The sequence below is a fragment of the Pimephales promelas genome, chromosome 6, assembly GCF_988280905.1.
Source record: "Pimephales promelas chromosome 6, fPimPro1.hap1.1, whole genome shotgun sequence".
Classification (NCBI taxonomy): Eukaryota; Metazoa; Chordata; class Actinopteri; order Cypriniformes; family Leuciscidae; genus Pimephales; species Pimephales promelas.
In genome coordinates, this window is record NC_142774.1 from 12,280,409 (window position 1) to 12,301,795 (window position 21,387).

Below are 21,387 nucleotides of genomic sequence, written 5' to 3' on the forward strand. Positions count from 1 at the left end.
AGCATGTAAATAAATCCTTTAAATAATATAGCCTCAACAGACAATCTAATTTTTATTTTAGCTCCTAACATATAAATTAGGAACACAATCCTAAAGTGTTGCATAAGTAGGTTTTATTTCGCGACAGCTGTGCAAATAAACTGGTTCTTTATTTTGACTTTATTTTGATTTTTTTTTTTTTTTTTTTTTTTACAGAGAAGTGACAGCGTATAAACCATAGGTATAACATAAATGACTGGAAAAATAACGGAGCTTTTATTTTGGCGTGAGATGTGAAAGAAGATTTATCAAACCGTGCAGAGGCAAATGAAGGTATGGGACTTTTATTTTGATAGGTTTTGCGGAAGGGTTTTTTTTATCGCAGAGGGGCGGTTGTCAGTGGTGTCCTGCGCTTCTGATAACACTGGCTATCGCTCTCATTCATAGCGGATTCTTCGCGCCGAAATACTGGATGACAAACCCATCCGCTTGAGCTACAGTTATCCGACACATTGCCAATATTAATTCAGCTGGAGGAGGTGAGTGAAAAAATACATTTTTCTGCCAAACACTACTAACGCAGACAGGCATCATCACCTTCTTCATCGTCATCATCATCATCATCATCGTCATCACCCAGCTAACGGTACTGCAGCTAGCCAGAGCACGTTATTATAATATTGTTATAAATAAAATGAAATAAATAATAAATAATATCAATATTAAACCTGAGAATTCCATAACATCAAAGCGCGGGAGATGGTCGAAATTAAATGTATAAAATATGCCATTGAATTATTTTAAAGATTACCTGTTTATCTTAACTTACTCGTTTTTTATTCTATCTTGTTACAAAAAGTGAAGTCTTAACTTGCATTAAATATTGTGGGGGGAAAAATAGCTCTTTCTATGGCAGATGTGTTGATCAATATCGGGGTCAAAGTGTCACGGAATCACAGGCTCCGCGCCAAAGGGAAAAAATAAGTTGTTTTTTTATAATTATTATTTATTTGTTTTCTGTTGGTCATGCTCTAATTTGCATGTTTTGTAGATGAAGTTGCGGTGGGGCTGGACGTGTCTCTTGTTGCTCTCCATCTCCATGGTAACATGGGCCCAGGAAGAAGACCTAGAGGATGAAGAGGAGGCTCAAGTGGAAGATGGAGATGTGGACGTGGACGTGGAGACAGACAGTGGTGAAAGCATTGAAGTAGACGCCAATGTGTCTTTTCAGGTAAGATATCATACCACTAAATAAAAAAAAATATATGCATGTCATAATGGACATTGCTCACCTAAGAAAATGTATATAAAAAAAAATTGTATGAGAACAGTTATCACTGATTTGCACTAAATTGCTAGGGCTAATTTTCTTCAAGTTATTTGTAAAAACTCATTATATTAATTGCACAGGTAACTTACAAGACCCCAGTTCCAACAGGAGATGTGTTCTTTACTGAGACATTTGATGATGGATCTTTGGGCAGGTTTGTGACGCTTATCAAGTTGATCTTGCACAAAGAATGGAATCAAAATGACCGTTTATTGGCTTGTAATCCATGTGCGTTTGCTTTGAAATCATCTTTATTTACAATACTCACAAATGTTGACAACATTTACATTTAAAATGTACAGCTATGCTGTGGGCGAACCGACTAAAAATATTGATAGCTAATTCTGCACTCCACAGACTGTCAAAACGACGGTATAATGATAAAAAATCCACAAAATCAATCATCTCCATGCAAATATCATGGCCTCATGTTACTTATTGCTTAATTATTTGTTAGCTTTTTCATGGTTTATTATTTTCTGCAGTTGGCAGGTGTCTAAAACAATGAAGGAGGATGCTGATGAAGATATTGCGAAATATGATGGTTAGTGTTCCAGCTGAGAGGATTTGTGATTTTGAGTGCCGCTCTTTATTATTTTGTATTAATGAATAATTCTGATAATATAGTTTATCATTAACCCTATTTAAAAAAATCATCTGCTAAATTATTTTGTCTCTTATGCCTGTAGGTAAATGGGTGGTTGAGCCCCTTAAGGAAAACAAGGTACCTGGTGATTTGGGCTTGGTGCTAAAATCTCGTGCTAAGCATCATGCTATCGCGGCTCAGCTTAACAAACCCTTCGTGTTTGAAGACAAGCCCCTCATTGTCCAGTGAGTGCTTTTCTTACTTGCAACTTGACTTCTCACATAATATTGGATTTCTATGATACGTAAAATAAAGCATGTGCATTCTAACAAAATCCGATCTATGCAGGTATGAGGTCAATTTTCAGGATGGGATTGACTGTGGTGGCGCTTACATCAAGCTATTATCAGACTCAGAAGACTTAGACCTGGTATGTTCATTGACTCCTTATATGTTTGGAATAAATTAAAGGGATAATTCATCCAATAATTAAAATTCTATCAGTAATTACTCACCCTCATGTTGTTCCAATCCCGTACGACTTTTGTTCATCTTTGGAACACAAATTAAAGCGGTGGTTGATTATGATTTCACTTTTCTAACTTTAGTTAGTGTGTAATGTTGCTGTTTGAGCATAAACAACATTTGCAAAGTTACAACGCTCACAGTTCAAAGCTAAGTAAGCTATTTGCTTTTAAAGAAATTGTTTTTTAAGGACTACAACAAACAGCTGGTAGGGACTACACGACATTCCTCATGGGTTAGTGACATCACCAACCCTAAAATTTACATAAACCCAACCCCAGAAAACATGCAGTCCATTTTGAAAAGAGGAGTTGTTGTACAAGAGCACATTTGTGAGTTTGCACAAACTGTAGCATCAATCTTTTCACATGCAATAGTATGTCACTCTGTATGCATCTCACAGCAGTTCCTATACGAGCGATTTTATAGATTATCATGACAGAGTATGCTAATTAAAGATAGTTAACTCCACATCAGAAACATAAATTCATCAACTAACCATTCAGAGACGTTCTGTTGCATTCTACATTTTGTCACTTCTTCTTGAGGATCTCCATCTTTGTCTGACTCCGTTTTAACATATAAGGTAAAACAGTTTCTGACATTTTAGCGTGTGTCTGCGTGAGGTGGTCGGAGCTGCTAACACACAAGCTCTTGAAATCCCGCCCTCTGTGCTGGTAGCAGCAGCTCATCCGCATTTAAAGGGACACACACAAAAAAGATGGGTCTTTGCTAAATGAGAACGCTGTTATCTAAACCCTGGTGCGCACCAAACAAAAGAACTCTGGTGCAGGTCGGATAAAATATGAACGCAATACAGACCCAGGACTTCTAAACGAATCAAAAACAGGACGTGATGCCACGTCGTGTATGGAATGCAAAAGCATCCCTCAAGCATACATAGTCACAATGTTGCCCATCGCAGTTTGGTGCAGGCATCGGAAACGCAGTCTCCTTGCAACAGATCGTTTGTGTGTTATGTAGGGATTCCTGCCACTGTTTTGACTTCTCTACACATTTTATAAGCTATTCATGAGTTCTCAGCTGGTCAAAATACCATCACATGTAAAAAAAAAAAATATGTTCGATCTAAAAGATGACCGTGTGAACACTAAGCGAACCAGGACTAAATTTCTGTAGTGAAGTGAACCAAATTACAAGTGTGAAAACACACCCTAAAAAAAACGTGCCCTTGTATTGTCATTAAATATACATTTTGCCAGAAATTGAAATGTAAGACACTGGATTCTAATATGCTATTAAGGAATATTACAATGTAAAACACTATATTTTAAGAGTGATGAATGCGTCTTTTGTCTCTCAGGAGCAGTTTCATGACCGGACACCGTACAGCATCATGTTCGGGCCAGACAAATGTGGAGAGGACTACAAACTCCACTTCATCTTCAGACATAAAAACCCCCTTAATGGAGATGTAGAAGAAAAACATGCCAAACGGCCCGACGTCGATCTGAAAAAGATCTATACTGATAAAAAAACTCACCTCTACACACTTGGTGCGTACACACACTTGTGTTCTTGTAATGATAAGATTCATTGTGAAAGCTCTCACAACCTTTTAAAAATATGTTTTACTATTATATGGATATAATAAATGATTTAATGAATCAATTTAGTAATGATTTTTGCTCTCCTCTTTTCCTCTTCTCAGTTTTAAATCCAGACAATAGCTATGAGATCTTTATTGACCAGTCCAGTGTTAGCAAGGGAAACATGTTGACAGATGTCGTTCCACCTGTGAACCCACCAAAAGAGATTGACGATCCCAAAGACTCCAAGCCAGAGGACTGGGATGAGAGAGCCAAAATCCCAGACCCGGAAGCAGTCAAACCTGATGAATGGTGAGATATATGAATATGTAGCTAAGTCAAATGCAAAGAATGTCTTTGGCATGTTTTTTTTTTAAATCTTGTGGGGTTTTTTTTGTTGTTGTTGTTTTACATGATTATTTTTTGCCAAAGCCACTTACGTACTTAGTGTTAACTTAACAGCACATTCTTCTACTCTTCTATTCTTCTATAGACTATTTTCACCGTTTTTATTTAAATTTATAGTAAATTGTAACAAACAAGGCACTGATATGATGAACCACATGAACTTATGATTGTGTCAAGAGAATAGCAGCAGTAGTATGTCAAGACTCTTTATTTTTATTTTTTTTTTTGTATTTATCCATCTCTCGATCTAGGGATGAGGATGCCCCTGCTAAGGTGCCTGATCCTGATGCAGTGAAGCCTGATAGTTGGCTGGATGATGAGCCAGAGTTTGTGTCTGACCCCACTGCAGAAAAGCCTGAGGACTGGTGAGAACAAAAGTATTTTGTTTAATCCAGTGGATGTGTCAGTGCTCAGTGTCAATGAGGAGCTTCATAGTAAGTAGGGCTCCAGACATTTTGCAACCTTTTTTCCTGCTGGTGCGACTAATTGTTCGAGAAGCCTATGGAGGAGTGATTCAGCTCTCAGATTTAATATAAAATATCTTAATTTGTGTTCCGAAGATGAACGAAAGTCTTAAAGGGTTGGAAAAAACATGAGGGTGAGTAATTACTGACAGAATATAGGGAAACTTTACTTTAAAGGGATACTAAAATATTGAAATTGTCATTGTAAATGGTGACAGAACATTTTTGGGTGGATTATCCCTTCAACGTTTTGAGCACAGACCAGACATGGGATATCTATATGGACTAAAACAAACTTTAGTGTTTCTTGTCAAAAAGAGGGTAATTAAAAAAAAAAAATTAAAGAACTAGAATTTATTTTAATGTATTTGTAAAATAATTTGTAATGTAAAAATATTTTACGTTTAAAGTCCCCATTACGCTTTTTACACGGTTTAGGGAGACTCGTTCTTCGAACTAACCATTTTCAGACTCTTTGAGAAGTGAGGTGATATGCAATGTATATTATGAGACAAAATTGTGTTGTTGTTTTTTTACCTTTGCTTTAATGCATGTCAATCTATTGTAGAAGAAACAAAATTAAGGACCTTTAACATAGCATGATAGGGGCACTTTAATAGGCTAAACCACATCATATAACCACATTTAAGTCAATGGCACACATTTTACCATAACTCCCCAACACATTTATGTTTTTATTAGACAAGTGAATTTTCACAAAATGGACATTTACAATGTTTTTTTTTTAATTTGTTACAATTTGTTGTCATATTCATTTTCAACTTACATTACATTATTTTTAATTTAAAAAGCTGAATGTTGTTTAGCTATATACTTACATTTTACCTCACTCTTTTACTTTTAAAACTTGAAATGCTGCGATGAAATTCATGTTCTGCCTCTATAAAGTAAAGTTTCTTGTCAAAAGGATATAATTAAAGGAATAAAGAAATAGATGAAAAAAAATAGTTAAAGAACTATAATTTACTGTAAAGTAATGATTTTGAACTATTTGCAAGTGATGTATTTATTTTAATAGGCTAAATGACTGTCCTAACCACAACCTATAAACACACTTGAGTCAAAGCCACAAGTTTTTCCATGTTCTAGTGCAAGTCTGAGGACGGTAACATCCAATTTGAGTTTTATGAATCTTTTTTTAGACAAGTGAATTATTTACAAAATTAACAATATGAACATTTTCAATGTGCACACATTCATTCTTAATCTTGTGCCAAACATACTGAAAATGACTTTTTTGGACAATTTTGACAATGTTGAGAAGTTGTTTAACATTTCTATTGTAACAGTTGTCAAATATGACACTTGGCTACATGCGCTTTATCTTCGATTCTTTGACCGTTAAAATTAAAACATTGTCATTGACAAGCGGTCTTAGACTATCTTGCCGTATTGGTGTTGTGTGTCACCTAAGTACATTGTTATTAGACAAATATTTCACACATTTTATTATACAAAAAATGCTCCCTTTGTCCGATAGATCATTTGTAGCAGTATTACACTATGCAATACGCAATGCTGTCATTTTAACTGTATCTACCTTATAGAACCTTGTCAGCATTATTCTGTTCACGCCTCTCTCTCTCAGGGATGAGGAAATGGATGGAGAATGGGAGGCTCCTCAGGTGCCAAATCCAGCATGTACAGCTGCTCTTGGATGTGGTGAATGGAAGCCACCCATGGTTAATAATCCTCAGTATAAGGGCAAATGGAGAGCTCCACTCATAGACAACCCTAACTACCAGGTACTAACATCTGGAGTCTGGAAATGTAATGTTGCTGAAGCTCCCAGATTGTATTTAGTACAAGCAAATGTGACGCAAGGCCTGTCTTGAAAATTAGGTTAAAACTATTGCATATTACTGCTTACTAATTAATTACTATTATATATATATATATATATATATATATATATATATATATATATATATTATTAATTATTTCCCCTAAGCTGTACACTAAGTGGGTGTTCACTGTTGCGCGCTATGACCACTGAACTTTTTTTATTATTATTTTCAACGACTTTGTGTATTTGTTAACAGGGTGTGTGGAGTCCACGGAAAGTTGCAAACCCTGATTACTTTGAGGATCTTCACCCGTTTAGGATGGAACCATTCAGAGCTGTTGGTCTGGAGCTGTGGTCTATGACCTCTGACATTTACTTTGACAATTTCATTGTTACCGCCGAGAAGGAAGTGGCGGACCGCTGGGCTGCAGACAGCTGGGGACTCAAAAAACTGGTGGCTAGTGCCAATGAGGTATGCCTCTGTCTTACATAAACTTTGCTCTGGTAATTATTTCTCATCGGGCTTTAGTTTGGTTGACATGCTCACTGTGTTGACTGTTTTTTTTCTGTCGTAGCCTGGAGTGTTGAGTCAGTTGGCACTGGCTGCAGAAGAGAGGCCCTGGCTGTGGGTGGTTTACATCCTTACCGTTGGTTTGCCTATTGGACTGGCTGTGCTCTTCTGTTGGCCAAAGGTAAGGCCTGATCCCATAGAGGAGATCCCATTGAATGCAAAAGGAAACACTTGATGTAGCAGGCACAGCTATACAGCTGAGTACAAATCAGAATTAAGTTTTTAACATCTACTCTCATGGAATGGAAATATGTATATAAACAAAGCTTTAGAAAAAAGGTACTTCAAGTATAGGTCATTTTGAGAAACTTGGTTCAAATCCTGTATTTGTTGTGTGTTTGCTATGTGACGAGATCCACATAAACGGTACACTTGAAACAAACAATACAGCTGATTAATCTGGTTTACTATGTTGAATTGTTATAACTCAATTTTTATGTTGCTAAAGATTAAGATGTTTAGGATTAGCTTGCAAGCACAAAATCCTCTTAATGAGTATTTATCATTGGTAGCATAGCAACAGGGAATCAGTGGCCTGCCCTGAAGCATTCAGGTTTGTCACCAATATGAACAGATATCTGTGATGACAGATATCTCCTTCAGTGTGATAGTGCCTTTCATGGTGAAGTGGACTTGGACAACTGCTTCTTGAATATTCTTAACTTGCATGTTTATATGTGTATTGCAGAAGTCAGATGACTATGTATACAAAAAAATCGATCAGCCCAAAGCAGAACCAGAGGAGGTAGAAGACGATGAGGAGGAGGAGGAGGAGGAAAAAGAGGAGGAGAAAGATGAAGATGAAGCTAAAGCAGATGAAGCTAATGGTTTGTAAAATGAATCCTTTCTTCCCATTTAAGTTACTGTCCAGTGTAGCTGACAGCTGTTATTCATAATTTTCTTTTATATATATATATATATATATATATTCCCTTACCAGTGGATAAGAATGAGGACAGGATGGAGAAGGACATTGGAGAAGATGGAGGAGATACAGATGAAGAGGAGGAAGAGGCCGATAAGCCAAATGGCTCAGCCTCAGAGGATGAAGTAAGCAAGTTTGCATTGGCTTTTAGTCTTCTGTAGCCAGACTTTTGATCAACATGAAGTCAATTACTCCGCCCATTTAGACAAACAGAGTAGGGTCCTATGAAAATGTCCAGTTGATACTAGCAACAGCGTTCTTTTTACTGGGAAGAGACCATTCACACATTAGTACCAAAATACCAGTAAACTCTGTGATGTCAATCATCGGAAATTACCTTAGGGATAGTTTACTTTGAAATTAATTGTTGATATGTTTTAGCTTACCTCAAGGGCATCCAAGATGTAGGTGTCTTTGTTTCCACAGTATTTTAAATTTTGATATTTTTAGGTCAAACCGTTGTTGTCTGTCAGTCATATAATGGAAGTTATATAAGTATGTTCTATCTCGCTCTAGATTCCGGGAGATTTTAACTAATTTGTGGGCATCAGGGAGACTCTATCAATATGCGGGAGACTCCCGTAACTTCCGGGAGGCTTAGGTTGTCTGTATGGGAAACCCATAGGGGAAACCCCGATGATAGCCTACAGCTTGGATAACGTGCACAATTGATTCAAAAACTTTATTGTTCATTAGACGAAACAAAAGCATTTCATTTTCACATGCGTGTAAGCCGCGAGAAAGACGATATTGCATATATATGTTTTTTAAATATATATATAAAAGTAATATTCGAATAGTAACTTCAGCATTCGAATAGTATTGATTTTTTAAATATTCGAATTATATTCGAATTTCGGAATTCGTTCCAACAGCCCTACTGCAAATCATGTCTTGTTTAAAAAACAATCAGTGAAATGAAGCAAACAGACGGACAATGTTTTACCTCATCAGCTGTAACGTCATTAAAAGTAAAGTTTATCCATGCAGTCCTATTGGAATCCAGAGGAAGCATATGCAGCCACTGTCTTCTTCCACAACCAGGCACTGCACAATATTTTGTATTGCTCGGTAGCTCGATCCGGTTTGTCATCACGAGGTAGGCTTATATTATTTAGCTATGCGTGTAATGCACGAATCGGTGGGCGGGGCTAAACCGGCCGTGTTGAAGTAGGCGTTGATCTTCTTCTGCGGGGGTGGTGTTTTATCCTCTTTGACGTCATAGTTCCCCACTTTGAAAAACGAGTCGTTTGCTGAGGCTGGTGTCAATAAAAGCTTTTATTGGACTAACAAGGACATTTTCAGTTCTGAAACTTACAGGATATTCATTTTATATGATGACCTCTTAGATGTCAAAAGCTCAAGGAAAATGTCATTTCTCCGTTCATCACCCCTTTAACTGCAAGAGCCATCTTGACTGCCGATTGCAGCTTTAATATCAATAATCATTTTGTTTTTGTTTTTATATCGGTTTGTACTGATAATCTAGATCCACCGATTGTTGTTACTGACCATTTTTGGTCTTTTGCAGATGAAGGACGCCAATGAGGAAATTCAGGGCTCAGGAGAACCTAAAGCTGTGAGAAAGAGAAGAGTACGGAAGGACTGAAGAATCATTTCTTCCTCCCTTCTCTCAGTCCTTTGCCTCTTTTTGCTGCATGCTTTCGGCGTATGCCCTTTAGCATGCAAAAAACGGCAAACCTAGCCGCTTTCCCGAAGAGGTCATCCTTCATCCGACTAAACCTCGCCTCCCCTCTTTCAGTCTTCCGCTTAGTTCTTATCTGGATTTGGATTTCGATACTAAAGTCAGACCTGCTGAGTTTTATCTCCACGTTTTTTTTCCTATTTTCTCTTTTTAGATTAGAGTTCAAGAAGTTTTACTGGGCCAGTGTTTCCCTACTAGTGATGAAAGTCTGAATACTGTGAAGGGAATTCAATGGATATTTTAGAGAGATTAACTAGTCTATGATCACCTCAACATTTCAGTTTAAGTTATTAAAAAGGGGTCAGTTCTTTTGTGAGTTTAAGTTATGAGCTTTTTAACAGAATCAAATCGCTCTGACCGTATTTATTTTTTGTGTCTTGTTTGAAAATTGATGCAATTTACGCATAGAACATTTTAATATCGCATTCCACTGTGTTATTAGCTGTGGAAAAAGAGCTCCGTGAGACCAGGGGCCATCTCCACCAAACATCTTGGTCAGCGGAGTGCTAGGAACGCAGATCAGTATTGCTTTTTCACCATCAAAGAAAGTCGTCACGCACAGTTTTTTTCCATCACTGACACTCTAACCGCAGAGTCAGTCGTAAGCACACTGAAAACACTCCCACTGACATCAGACTGACCGCCATCTATGAAACCATAGAGCTTTGGAAACAAACAGGTTGTTTTTCAAGTGATGAACAGTTTTGTTTTTCTGCTTTTTTTAGGTTGTGTGTTGAGCCTTACGAGGACAGCCTTTTGTTTACATGTTTGCGAACTGTTCATTGCTCTTGGAAATAAATATTTACTATAAACCTCTGTGAACGTGACTTCAACCAGGAACAGTTTACTCATATGTGCAAAGGCAAATTATTTTATTAAAGGCATAATTGTTACAAAATAAAATGTACACTTTCAGAAAAGGCAGGTATAAATTACATAAATGAAATTTTTCACAAAAGAAATACTGAACAGAGTATTAGTGTTGTGGCAGGTCCTTCAGTGTAATGTCAATAATTCATATGAAGTACAATTTCGCATCAACAAACTCTGAGCAAAGAGCAGAGCATCCAGGTTCATAAATGTCGCTCAAGCAGACGCTTTGGAGCAATCGGATCAATATCACTCAGCAACCTCACTTCAATCTTTGAAAGCAGTAAAAGCTCAAATCCATCTATTTCATCCATTTTAAGTTGATCCAAAGGACGTGTGACCATGAAAAGCGAACTCTACAACACAATGCTGCCGTTTTTAACACTGGTCTATGATCCTACACAAAAGATGTCGGGTTTGTGCACTAGTCAGATCTTTTAAGATAAAGCCATGCAATTCAGTGTCTCAAGGTCTCTTACAAATGGAATTACTCTTAATTTTAAAAGTACTTAAATATGGATAAGGGACCACGTTTTATATATGGCAGAATTCAAATTGCATATTTTCCCTGCCAGCTGAGCAACTGCCATGGAAATTATCGGGAATGTAGACCTTGGTTCAACAAAAAGATACACTAAGTGAGGGAGGATTCTTTTGGATATTCATTGTTAGCCTTTTAAATCGTGCAATTTAGTTTTGAGTTATGGACATGCGCTTTCAATGGAACATATCAGTGTACAGTCTGTGCTTGCTTTGAACTCACATTAACATAATGCATTTTAAATGTAAATGTTAGTAGTGAAAAGCTAAAACGGCTCAAATCTTTTCGAAAGAACTCAATAACACCAGACTTTGGCTTTCTAGTACTTAAAAAGGTGAAGTCAATGAGAGGGTCTGAGATTGGTTATGTACTAAGTGAATTATACAGAAGTGGTGCTATTACACCACATCAGCACTTATCTGTTCACTAACTGCAACATGCATCCTTTTAGGTCTTGTAACACAGTTAGCTGACAGAGAGGCAGCAGCTCAGTCCATTCAAGTATTAGCAAATCCATGCTGAAAGATGCCTCAGTATGATATTACAACAAAATAAATACAAAACAAACAGCAGCTTTTGTACAGGCTAGTAGTTTGAATGGTGTGGATAAAGCTGACGTGATCCGCACGGTCACTTATTTTCGTTTGCTTTTGGTGTCCGTAGTCTGAAACACGCTGGAGGCGGACATGAGATTCTCTATGTACTGCCCGAGAACCTGGTTCTCTGATTTGAGTTTAAGGTTCTCCTCTTTTACAGCATCCACACGCGCGGAGAGATCTAATGAAGACAGACAGAAAGCATTAGAGTGCATCACTTAGCTTTAACTGGCAGCCATTAAGAGTGCCTGGGTGGTCAGTTGAGTCTGGTTAGAGGAAAAAACAGCAACATGAAGGGTGTATGTTGAATAATAAAACAAAACAATGACAAGAAACTATTAGGACTAGATGCATTAAAACGAATGTGCTTTTATACCTTCAAGTGTGTGTTGAAGCTCCAGCACTTGGTTTATGAGTCTCGACTTCTCCTCCTGCTCAACCTGGTTCTCCATATCTCCTGAAAAGATACACAAACATCTGAAACTATAAAAACATGCATTTTAACAACACAATATAAAAATTCATTATAATTCATTGATATTTACCATCAATCTCGCAGTTCATGTTGCTGTACTCTTCCTCTGGTCTGAAGCGCAGCACTGTTTGTTCTCCGTCAGCTGTAAGAGATTTTATCAATGTGAAATAAAGTAAACAAATAAAAAATGTGCTAATAGTTTTGGACATGTTCTATAGTAATGTCATGATATTCGTCGAAGTACCTCGCGAATAATGCAAACTTAGCCGTGTCAAAGTCCCAGCGCATCAAAAGGCTAAGTTAACGTTAGCTTTTGGCTAACAAAACAATCCATCGCCTGACATGAATAAATATAGTTCACAGAAAGCTAAGATCACTGTAATTAACATATCACGTTTAAAGTATAGTTATATCGCTATTAGTACTCGAGACATAACATATTACTCTGGCTTTATAAAGTTTTAACTTATGCTATGTCCAAAACTCAGTCTCCACTCGTTCTCATGCATTAACGTTACAGGCCGCTGCACTCTGGAGTGCTAAAAGAGTCGTGAGACAAAAAAGCTTTAAAAGGCACCGATAACAATACATTTGAAATAATTAGTCACAGAAAAAATGCCTTTAGGAAATAATATACGCTGAATCGAAATTAGCATGAAACAGTAAAGCCACGAAGTAGCTAAATATTCACACAGTCCTACCTGATATAAGACTAAAACTCAAAGATGATTAAAAAAAAAATTCAGGCCTCAAAAGCAGATGTCAAGGTAATGGTAGCTAGAAGACCAGACCGTCCGTTACCTCATCACTTCTCTATTTTTTTCTTTCACATTCACTCACTACATAGATACCGACAGAGGGAGACAAAGCTCTCTGTAAAGTGTGCAACGCCAGCATGCTACTTACTGCATACTGCCCTCTATTTTTTAATAGTCAACACAATAAAACCACTGCTATCTATAATAGTCTATATATTGGCAGACTGTATGTATGGGGTAAATGACAATTTACCCCCATACAGTTTGACATCATGTGCAATCGGTGCATGTTGTCACAAAAGGACAAGCAAGTGGAAATATCTCCTTGTGCGTTACAGAAAAAATAAATATACAGGTTTGGAACAACATGAGACGAGTGAGAAGGATTTTCTTTGAGAATTTTCTTTTTTTGGGTGAACCATCATAAATTAGCACTTATGAGTCATCTGAAATGTGCAGCCTTTGTTCTACTTACTGCTCTGACAGTAGCTTCATTCACACATGCTCACTGTATGTGTTAGCCCATCTCTGCACAGTCCTTATTCACAATCACATGCATACTGTACAGTACACACTTACTGCCCATTATAGCAAGTGAGGTTTCTGACATGTGTTGACACAATGCCTAGCCATTCATTCCTGTATTTGGACAAGAAAACTACATGCTGCACAGCACGAAAGCATTTAGACGCTGAGTTATTATACTGCTGCAAGAATATACTTTATATTCTATGACATAAAAAAACACAAGTTAAATCATTCAGGTCACACTTTATAATAAGTGTCTTTAACCACTATAGGCCTGTATACTTACATCAGAAATATAAATTGTAAGGTACAATACTTATTGTGTTCATGTTGTATTGCAAAACACGTTTGCTGCTATTGGTATAGAATACAGGTAAGGTTTACTGACAGGTTTGGTGGTATGCATTGGTTTAAGGGTAATTATAGATGTCACTGCAGAAATTAATTACAGATGGATTTACATGAAGATATGTTTTTGCCATGGGTGGACTTGTATAACCTTTCCACAGACAATGCATGATGCAGAATGAACAATAAGTTGAAAGTTTTTCATGCCCATTTCTCATCTCACATCCATCACAAAAGTTCTTAGACAAGACATGGAGTCTTACCTGTTTCATCATCAAGTGAAATGTTAGTAAAAGTCCAATTCGCTTCATCTACGTCATCCTCCATAACTTACTGTGTGCGCAAATGTGTCTGAAATTAACAACAACAATTAAATAAGTTAAGTAGTTTAGTTCAATGTCTCTGGAAAGACATATTACTCTCTATCTAGTTCTTTCTCTTCCTGAAACACTGTGTATTTGTCTGGTCATACCCTCTCAATTATTCACCATCACCACGGTTACTAACCAGACCTGTGTGGTAACTCAGGTGACAATGCTAAAGCAGACTTCGGGCAACGCCTGATAGATACAAAGTTCACTCGTTCACTTTCTCAGATTACTGTGAGAAGACTGCTCACCCAATGGCGCGCATACACCTTTAACTTTCCCGTGCCATCGGTCCTATTTCATTTGTGCTACAGTATAGTGTGACACATTAACTAAAGTGAGTTTCTGATGTCCTCACACATACAAAACCACATGGCACTGCCTTGTTGTTTTGCACTTTGATCGGTGTTGTAAAAAGCCCAGAATATTAATTCAAGCTATAATAAAAAGGTGCGCCCTTCGTGATTGCTCAAATGACTCAAATGATGACTCATTTAATATATATTTATATATATATATATATATATATATATATATATATATATATATATATATATATATAATATTATAATAAATGAGATTAAAGACGTATAAACCAAAACTCACATATGCCAGTAGAAAAAAAGTTTGCTACCTATATTTTCTGTAGGCTAAATTTATAAATGTTTAACAAATCTCCTAGATATATTTGAGAGAATAGGGCAGGAACATGGATGAAAGTGTAGTGTGGAATAAAATATGAAATGTTATAATATTTTTATTTCTTGGACAGGATCATCTGTGCAGAACCACCATTTCTGGGTTGGTAAAGTCTGTATTTTGCCCCCCCAAAAAGCTTTGAAAATCAGCTGACAAGTATGTGAAGTGGCTCCTAGTGGTTAAAGGCTGTCATTAAAATCATGGAGGAACTGACTGTGTTTTTTCATCATCTGTACTCATGAAAAACAGATATAATGCTTGTGAATAAATAGGCCTAAATAAACATAATCATGCATCCGTATACTAATGCATCACAGCTAGACTGGTGAAATGTTTGTTTGTAATTATGTCTGTTCAATTATAGTCATATTTTATTTTTAATATGTATCAATTTTGGCTTTTAAATAATATTAATAAATAGATTATATTGCATAAACATAATTTACATCTATTTTGTAATAAATTATCAGTTTGGTCAAGAAGTACTATTTGCAGTTTCACAAAAAAATACTAGCATGTAATTGCTGAAACTGGTATTAGTAATCGCAACACCATTTAATACACAACATCACTCCCATAGACTGACCTTTATAGTGATTGCAGCATCATTTTTATGAATACAAAAACTAACTCATGTGGTTTGGATTGCACCTTTGATTATATGCACAGTAATTGAATAATACGACATTCCTGCAAGTGCCCCAATCTTATTCAAGCCTAAAATGGTGCTTTTTCATATAATAATCTTTTTTTTATTGCAAGAGGGAGCAGTGTATTTTCGGGGTTGGGGTTTTGGACAGGATGTTCACACATCCGTGGAAGCCTGAGCATTTACAAGATAGTGATTACATGGCAGAGAAACACAGTTAATGCAAGATAACAAGCCTAATCAAAACATAGGCACACACACAGACTAAGATAAATAGCTATAACTCTAAATAGAAATTATCATAACAATATTTGAGCAACGTAAGAATTTCATGTCTTTCTCTTTGAAAGTTTAGTACACTCCAGTCCCAAAACATTTTGCCCAACATGTGTCTTTGAAAACATAATGTCAGTCTACTTACAAACCGTACCAAAGTAAACTAGTTGCAAGTACGCTTTACCTGTTTGTAATTGAAGTAATGTTTTCACTCAATTATTTAAATTGAATTGCCTTAAACATAATGTAAAAACATTTATGTCATGTAGGGAATGACTGTGCAGTGTTTTTGTAGTGTCATTCATTTACTATAGTTATAGTTATATTAAATAATATTTTGAATTATTAATTATTATATTTTGGAATTTCATTTTAGACAAAGTTTTAGAAATTTTGTTGTGTTTTTATACATTTTGTTATATAGTTTATCTTTATTAGCCTATTATTAAAGCTGTAGTCTGTAGGTTTTTTGGGTTAAAAATTATCCAAAATACATTTTGAGAAAATACATAACCAGCCAGCTGTCAAAACTATCCGCTTGGCTTAGTTCGACTCAAAGCAGGAAAAAGGTTTTTTTTTGTTTTTTTGTTTTTTTTACTCCAGTGGATTTCTGTGGGAGATTCAACCACGTCTTTGCGTCATTCACATCTATACCAAGCGCAACATTCTAATTTGAAAAATGAAGCCTACCCAGAAGTGTGAAAACTGCAATACATCTAAAATCCGCTAGAGGGACGTCCAAAAAGTGAACAAATATCTGGGCGTCATGACGTCATTGCTTGGCATGGCGGACATGTTGACAGTTTCGCGAATGTAAACATACAACAAGTCGAACGAGGTGAAGGGGCAGAGTTGGGATAAAGAAAATAAAAAAAGATGTTAAAATCCCTAAAAGGATGTGGAATTTCCATTAAAGAGTCGGCAAACAGTGGAAACACAGTAATCCGGACAAAAGCCACGTTTCCACCGCAATTACCAGGAACTATTTGTTCCTGGTTACTTTTAATTAACTTTTTTTGCCCCAGACCGCTTGCTTGGGGCGGGAAGATTATGTAGTGACGTTGAACTGCATGCGACTGCTCCTCCCAGTCTGCGCATTTGTTTTGAGTTTTGAGTGCACATGTGAATGGTTGTTAGCACTAAACTGTCACTAAACTAGCAGCTGGAGCGCAGTTTTCCTTTGTCCGGATTAAGTTATTGTGTTCCCACTGTTTGTTGGAAATTTCAAATGGATCCAAACTGTTAAAAGTGCCGGTTTTGTTCACAAACCGGTCCCTGGTTTCCCTATTAAACGTATCCCGGTAAATTCAGCAACCTTTTGGGGATCTTAACATCTTTTTTATTTTCTTTCTCCCAGCTCTGCTGCTTCTCCTCGTTCGACTTGCTGTATTTTTACATTCCCAGAATGCAACATGGCGCCTAGGTTAAAATGTCCGTTTTCACAGCATAAATTCATGTTTTTGCAGGTCAGTCCCATTTACTTTTATTCTATAGCCTGACAACTATGAGGGGTGATTTTTTTTTCTAACTCGTTAGTTTAGATTGTATTTAGATATACAATTTATGACAAATAAGGGCGTGGTTAACTTTGATTGACAGCTGATAATTTTTTTTATTATTATTAAATGCTCGTAAAGGAAAACAGCACAACAACAAACAAACAAAAAAAAAACATATACCACAATTATTGTCATTGTCATAACATAAAAACAAATGAGTCCTTCAGTCCAGATTAAGCTCCTTCTGTCTTTTTACTCCAGGTTAATAATTGCTCTGCTATAAACTGCATTAACCGACACTGTAGGAGTACTTCGCTCTATTTATTCCGGTAAGTGACGTTCAACTACTAATTCACGTAGTTAGCATTATTTAGCATCAATGTTTGTGGGCAGTGGCACTGCGACAGTAAGCATTAAATCACCTCCGATAAATTAGCGTTCAGGTACATCTGAAAATCAGAGAGATGCAGGAACAAAATGATACATTGACAAGAGATAAAGAGTTTGATAGATAGAAAATGGCACAGTGAGTGACAGAGAGGCAGACTGAAGAATAAACACTAATGGAGATGTATAGGCAATCTCTCATTCTATCTCTCATTGCTCTCAGACTGCAGAGTTAACAGATGCCCATGGCTGGCAGTGGCTCTCTTGATGCTTGTAAAGGATCAACCCATCTGTACTGTGCATAAGCACCAGCAACAATCAACCCTGTACAGACCCCAAATCAGCTTTGGGTTTAGGGACACCAGCAGAGCAATGTGAATTAAAGTTATTTTTTTAATGGTGAATAGTAATTAACCATGTTTCTTACTAGCACATGCTGTGATGGGATCTCTCCCTGTACAGCCAGGAATAATGTTATGAAAAAAGAAGTTACATTTCAGGATAAATCAGGTAATCACAGCCATGCAATTTAGAACAACAGCAACAGATATTGCTTTTACAGCAGTTCAATAAACAAGAAGGTAATATTGACTAACTTACAATGTTGACACAATATTACGCGTTAGTTTGTATATTACAAACTCCGCTGTTGAAAATAGTTCCAAATGAAGCCATATATAGCAGAATGTCTCCAAGAAGATGGTAAGCATAGGGTAGTACTGAAGTACATTTACTTTAGTATTTTTTTGGAGAATTTGTACTTTTAAGAGCAGATGTGGTTACTTTTACGTTCACTCATACATTTCTAAAGAAAAAAAAAAAACTTAACTTTAACGCCGGGCGACGTTCTGTAAGTATAGTGTTTTTCATTCCTGAATCGCTGTATTGATCAAATCAGTTTCCTTGAACGATTCAATAAATCACTAATACAGTCACTTCAAATACGTGTAGGCTACTTACCTAATATAATATTCTTTGTGAAAAATAGTTTGTGAAAAGAGTAGTAGGCTATGTCTGAATTCACAAAAAGTACCCATGACCTACTACTTTCGGCAAGACTCAAAAGTACACATAATCTCCCATGAAGGCACGAAAGAGGATTTGGAATAGAGCATCACAGTCCCGCCCACAGCCGGTGCCAGAAATAAGAATTCAATACAATTTCTCCATTGACAGTTGGGGTATAACTTAAGCAGAGAATGTCTAATATTGGGAGAACCTTCACTCTCAGTAAACTTCTGGGTTCTGAACTGGTTGCAGTTCCACTCTGGGTCCCTATGAGGGTGTTCACAGGACGAGTGCAGAATGAATGGAGGTCTATGGAGATATACCCCTTAAAATCCACTTTTCTTAGAACTTTTGTCTAGTAATTTGAATGTTGTTTTCGAAAGGAGATGCAAAGAAATTACAGATTACTGGGACTTAGATTTTTTAGAGTCACTCATTTGCTTTAAAAACATTGTACGACCAGAGATACTGCTTTACGGCAGTCCTTCAGTCACTGGTGCTTTCGCGTTCTGCACTTTCCTTTCTCTCGAGGCATCAACAACACAGCTGACACAGGTAAAAACAGTGGGGCTCGACAGCCTTAGTCAAACGGGTTGGCGCGTATGGTTGGGTTGCGGAGAGATTGTGAGATTTTGGTTAGGTCACATGTGAACTACGAGGAAGGAGCAACCTCAGCACCAGTAGGGATGTAGAGGTCAGTAAGCTGGGCTGAGTTGAGTGGGGGACGGAGGGCAAAGGGACGGAGGGACTGTTGAGCTCTCTTGAGGTTTCGTGGGCTAGTCGGCAAAACACTGAGTACGGAAGGTGCCCACTTGAAGACCCTAGAGATGTCCCCTACTCGGCTCAGTCCAGACAGTTGTCATGCTGGTCCATAGGGAGACCCAAATTTAGTTGCAGTGTGTGTGTGCTGACGCGCCAACACTGCAGCCGTTAACGCCGGACAGAAGAGGAGTCACACCACCTTATGGAAAGAAGTGTAAATTGATGCAGAAGCATAGTTTACTGTAAAGCTACATCTTAGTTTGTGTTAATCTTTGCGAAAGCTGAGTACAAATCAGCATCTACTCTCGTGGCATGGAAATCCATTTTGACCCCCTTATCACCTTCAGAACTGCTTTAATTCTATGTGGCGTTGATTCAGCAAGGTGCTGAAAGCGTTCTTTAGAAATGTTGGGCCATATTGATAGGATAGCATCTTGCGGTTGATGGAGATTTGTGGGATGCACATCCAGGGCACGAATTTCCCGTTCCACCACATCCCAAAGATGCTCTATTGGGTTGAGATCTGGTGACTGTGGGGGCCATTTTAGTACAGTGAACTCATTGTCATGTTCAAGAAACCAATTTGAAATGATTCGAGCTTTGTGACATGGTGCATTATCCTGCTGGAAGTAGCCATCAGAGGATGGGTACATGGTGGCCATAAAGGGATGAATGGGCAGAAACAATACTCAGGTAGGCTGTGGCATTTAAACGATGCCCAATTGGCACTAAGGGGCCTAAAGTGTGCCAGAAAAACATCCCCCACACCATTACACCACCACCACCAGCCTGCACAGATGTTACATGATGGATCCATGTTCTCATTCTGTGTACGCCAAATTCTGACTCTACCATCTGAATGTCTCAACAGAAATCAAGACTCATCAGACCAGGCAACATTTTTCCACTCTTCAACTGTCCAATTGGTGAGCTCTTGCAAATTGTAGCCTCTTTTTCCTATTTGTAGTGGAGATGAGTGGTTCCCATGGGGTCTTCTGCTGCTGTAGTCCATCCGCCTCAAGGTTGTGTGTGTTGTGGCTTCACAAATGCTTTGCTGCATACCTCGGTTGTAACGAGTGGCTATTTCAGTCAAAGTTGCTCCACGAGTGGAAAGTGTTAAACAACTACAGACATGGAGGATGCGCGAGTCCAGTGGTTGTGTATAGAGGTTTAGATAAAGGGGTTTAAGTGATTAATTATCAGTATCTAACCTGACTAAAATGTACCGCATCGTTATATCTGCAGAAGCATTGTGAACTTGTGTAAAGGTACGTTTAGCCATTAACTTTTTAATGCATCCTTATATTCAAATTGCAAACACATGAGGAGAGTCTCCGCATGAAAGACCCACGACTGGCAGATGAACGTCCGACAACATTTCTCTCCGAAACGGTAAGAAATTAAATTATATTCAATTATATTGGTGACAGGATTCACACGACAGAGCAGTCCGTTAAGGATGACGAATATGTCCCAAAGCTTGCCTACTTTTTTGCTACACACTCAAAATTATGTACTTTTTCTTCACAAAACGAGAACATACTTTTTAGGGCGTAGTATAGACGAATCCGACAAGCGTTCTTGTGTAGGCTGCCATCTTGTGGCGACGCCATTACTGAGCTGTTACACCGGCATAGACATATGCACCGGTATGTAAACAAACCTCGGAGATAAGGTGATAACGCACCCTTGATGACCGTTACAGCCAGGCAGACTTGTTGGGTTGATGATGTTAGACATTGGCCTCCAGTCACAGATGAAGGTACAAACGAT

The 21,387-nt window shown here is 37.6% G+C and overlaps 2 protein-coding genes across 8 annotated transcripts; one reads left to right on the top strand and one right to left on the bottom strand.

Annotated features, from left to right (window-relative positions):
• Window positions 1-346: 346 nt before the first annotated feature.
• On the top strand, window positions 347-10,662 carry clgn (calmegin). Of its 2 annotated transcripts, none has more exons than XM_089132108.1 (15): window positions 347-625; window positions 1,031-1,210; window positions 1,390-1,463; window positions 1,795-1,853; window positions 1,999-2,140; window positions 2,244-2,325; window positions 3,745-3,937; window positions 4,093-4,282; window positions 4,630-4,743; window positions 6,452-6,608; window positions 6,906-7,121; window positions 7,225-7,341; window positions 7,909-8,047; window positions 8,161-8,270; window positions 9,677-10,662. In XM_089132108.1, the coding sequence occupies exons 2-15, from the start codon at window positions 1,031-1,033 to the stop codon at window positions 9,752-9,754; spliced, it is 1,851 nt and encodes a 616-aa protein (XP_088988234.1). In that variant the 5' UTR covers window positions 347-625; the 3' UTR covers window positions 9,755-10,662. The 2 variants fall into 2 exon arrangements, with proteins under 2 accessions (XP_088988234.1, XP_039546428.2); XM_039690494.2 differs by having other exon boundaries at window positions 347-518.
• Window positions 10,530-14,687, bottom strand: scoca (short coiled-coil protein a). 6 transcript variants are annotated; one of them, XM_089132109.1, is made up of 5 exons: window positions 14,586-14,687; window positions 14,230-14,317; window positions 12,403-12,474; window positions 12,234-12,314; window positions 10,530-12,038 (listed from the first exon to the last, which is right to left on the bottom strand). In XM_089132109.1, exons 2-5 carry the CDS (start codon window positions 14,291-14,293, stop codon window positions 11,896-11,898), a joined length of 360 nt encoding a protein of 119 aa, XP_088988235.1. In that variant the 5' UTR covers window positions 14,294-14,317; window positions 14,586-14,687; the 3' UTR covers window positions 10,530-11,895. The 6 variants fall into 6 exon arrangements, with proteins under 6 accessions (XP_088988235.1, XP_039546447.1, XP_039546438.1 ...); XM_039690513.2 differs by lacking the exon at window positions 14,586-14,687 and adding an exon at window positions 14,439-14,548; XM_039690504.2 differs by lacking the exon at window positions 14,586-14,687 and having other exon boundaries at window positions 14,230-14,417.
• Between the last annotated feature and the right edge of the window lie 6,700 nt (window positions 14,688-21,387).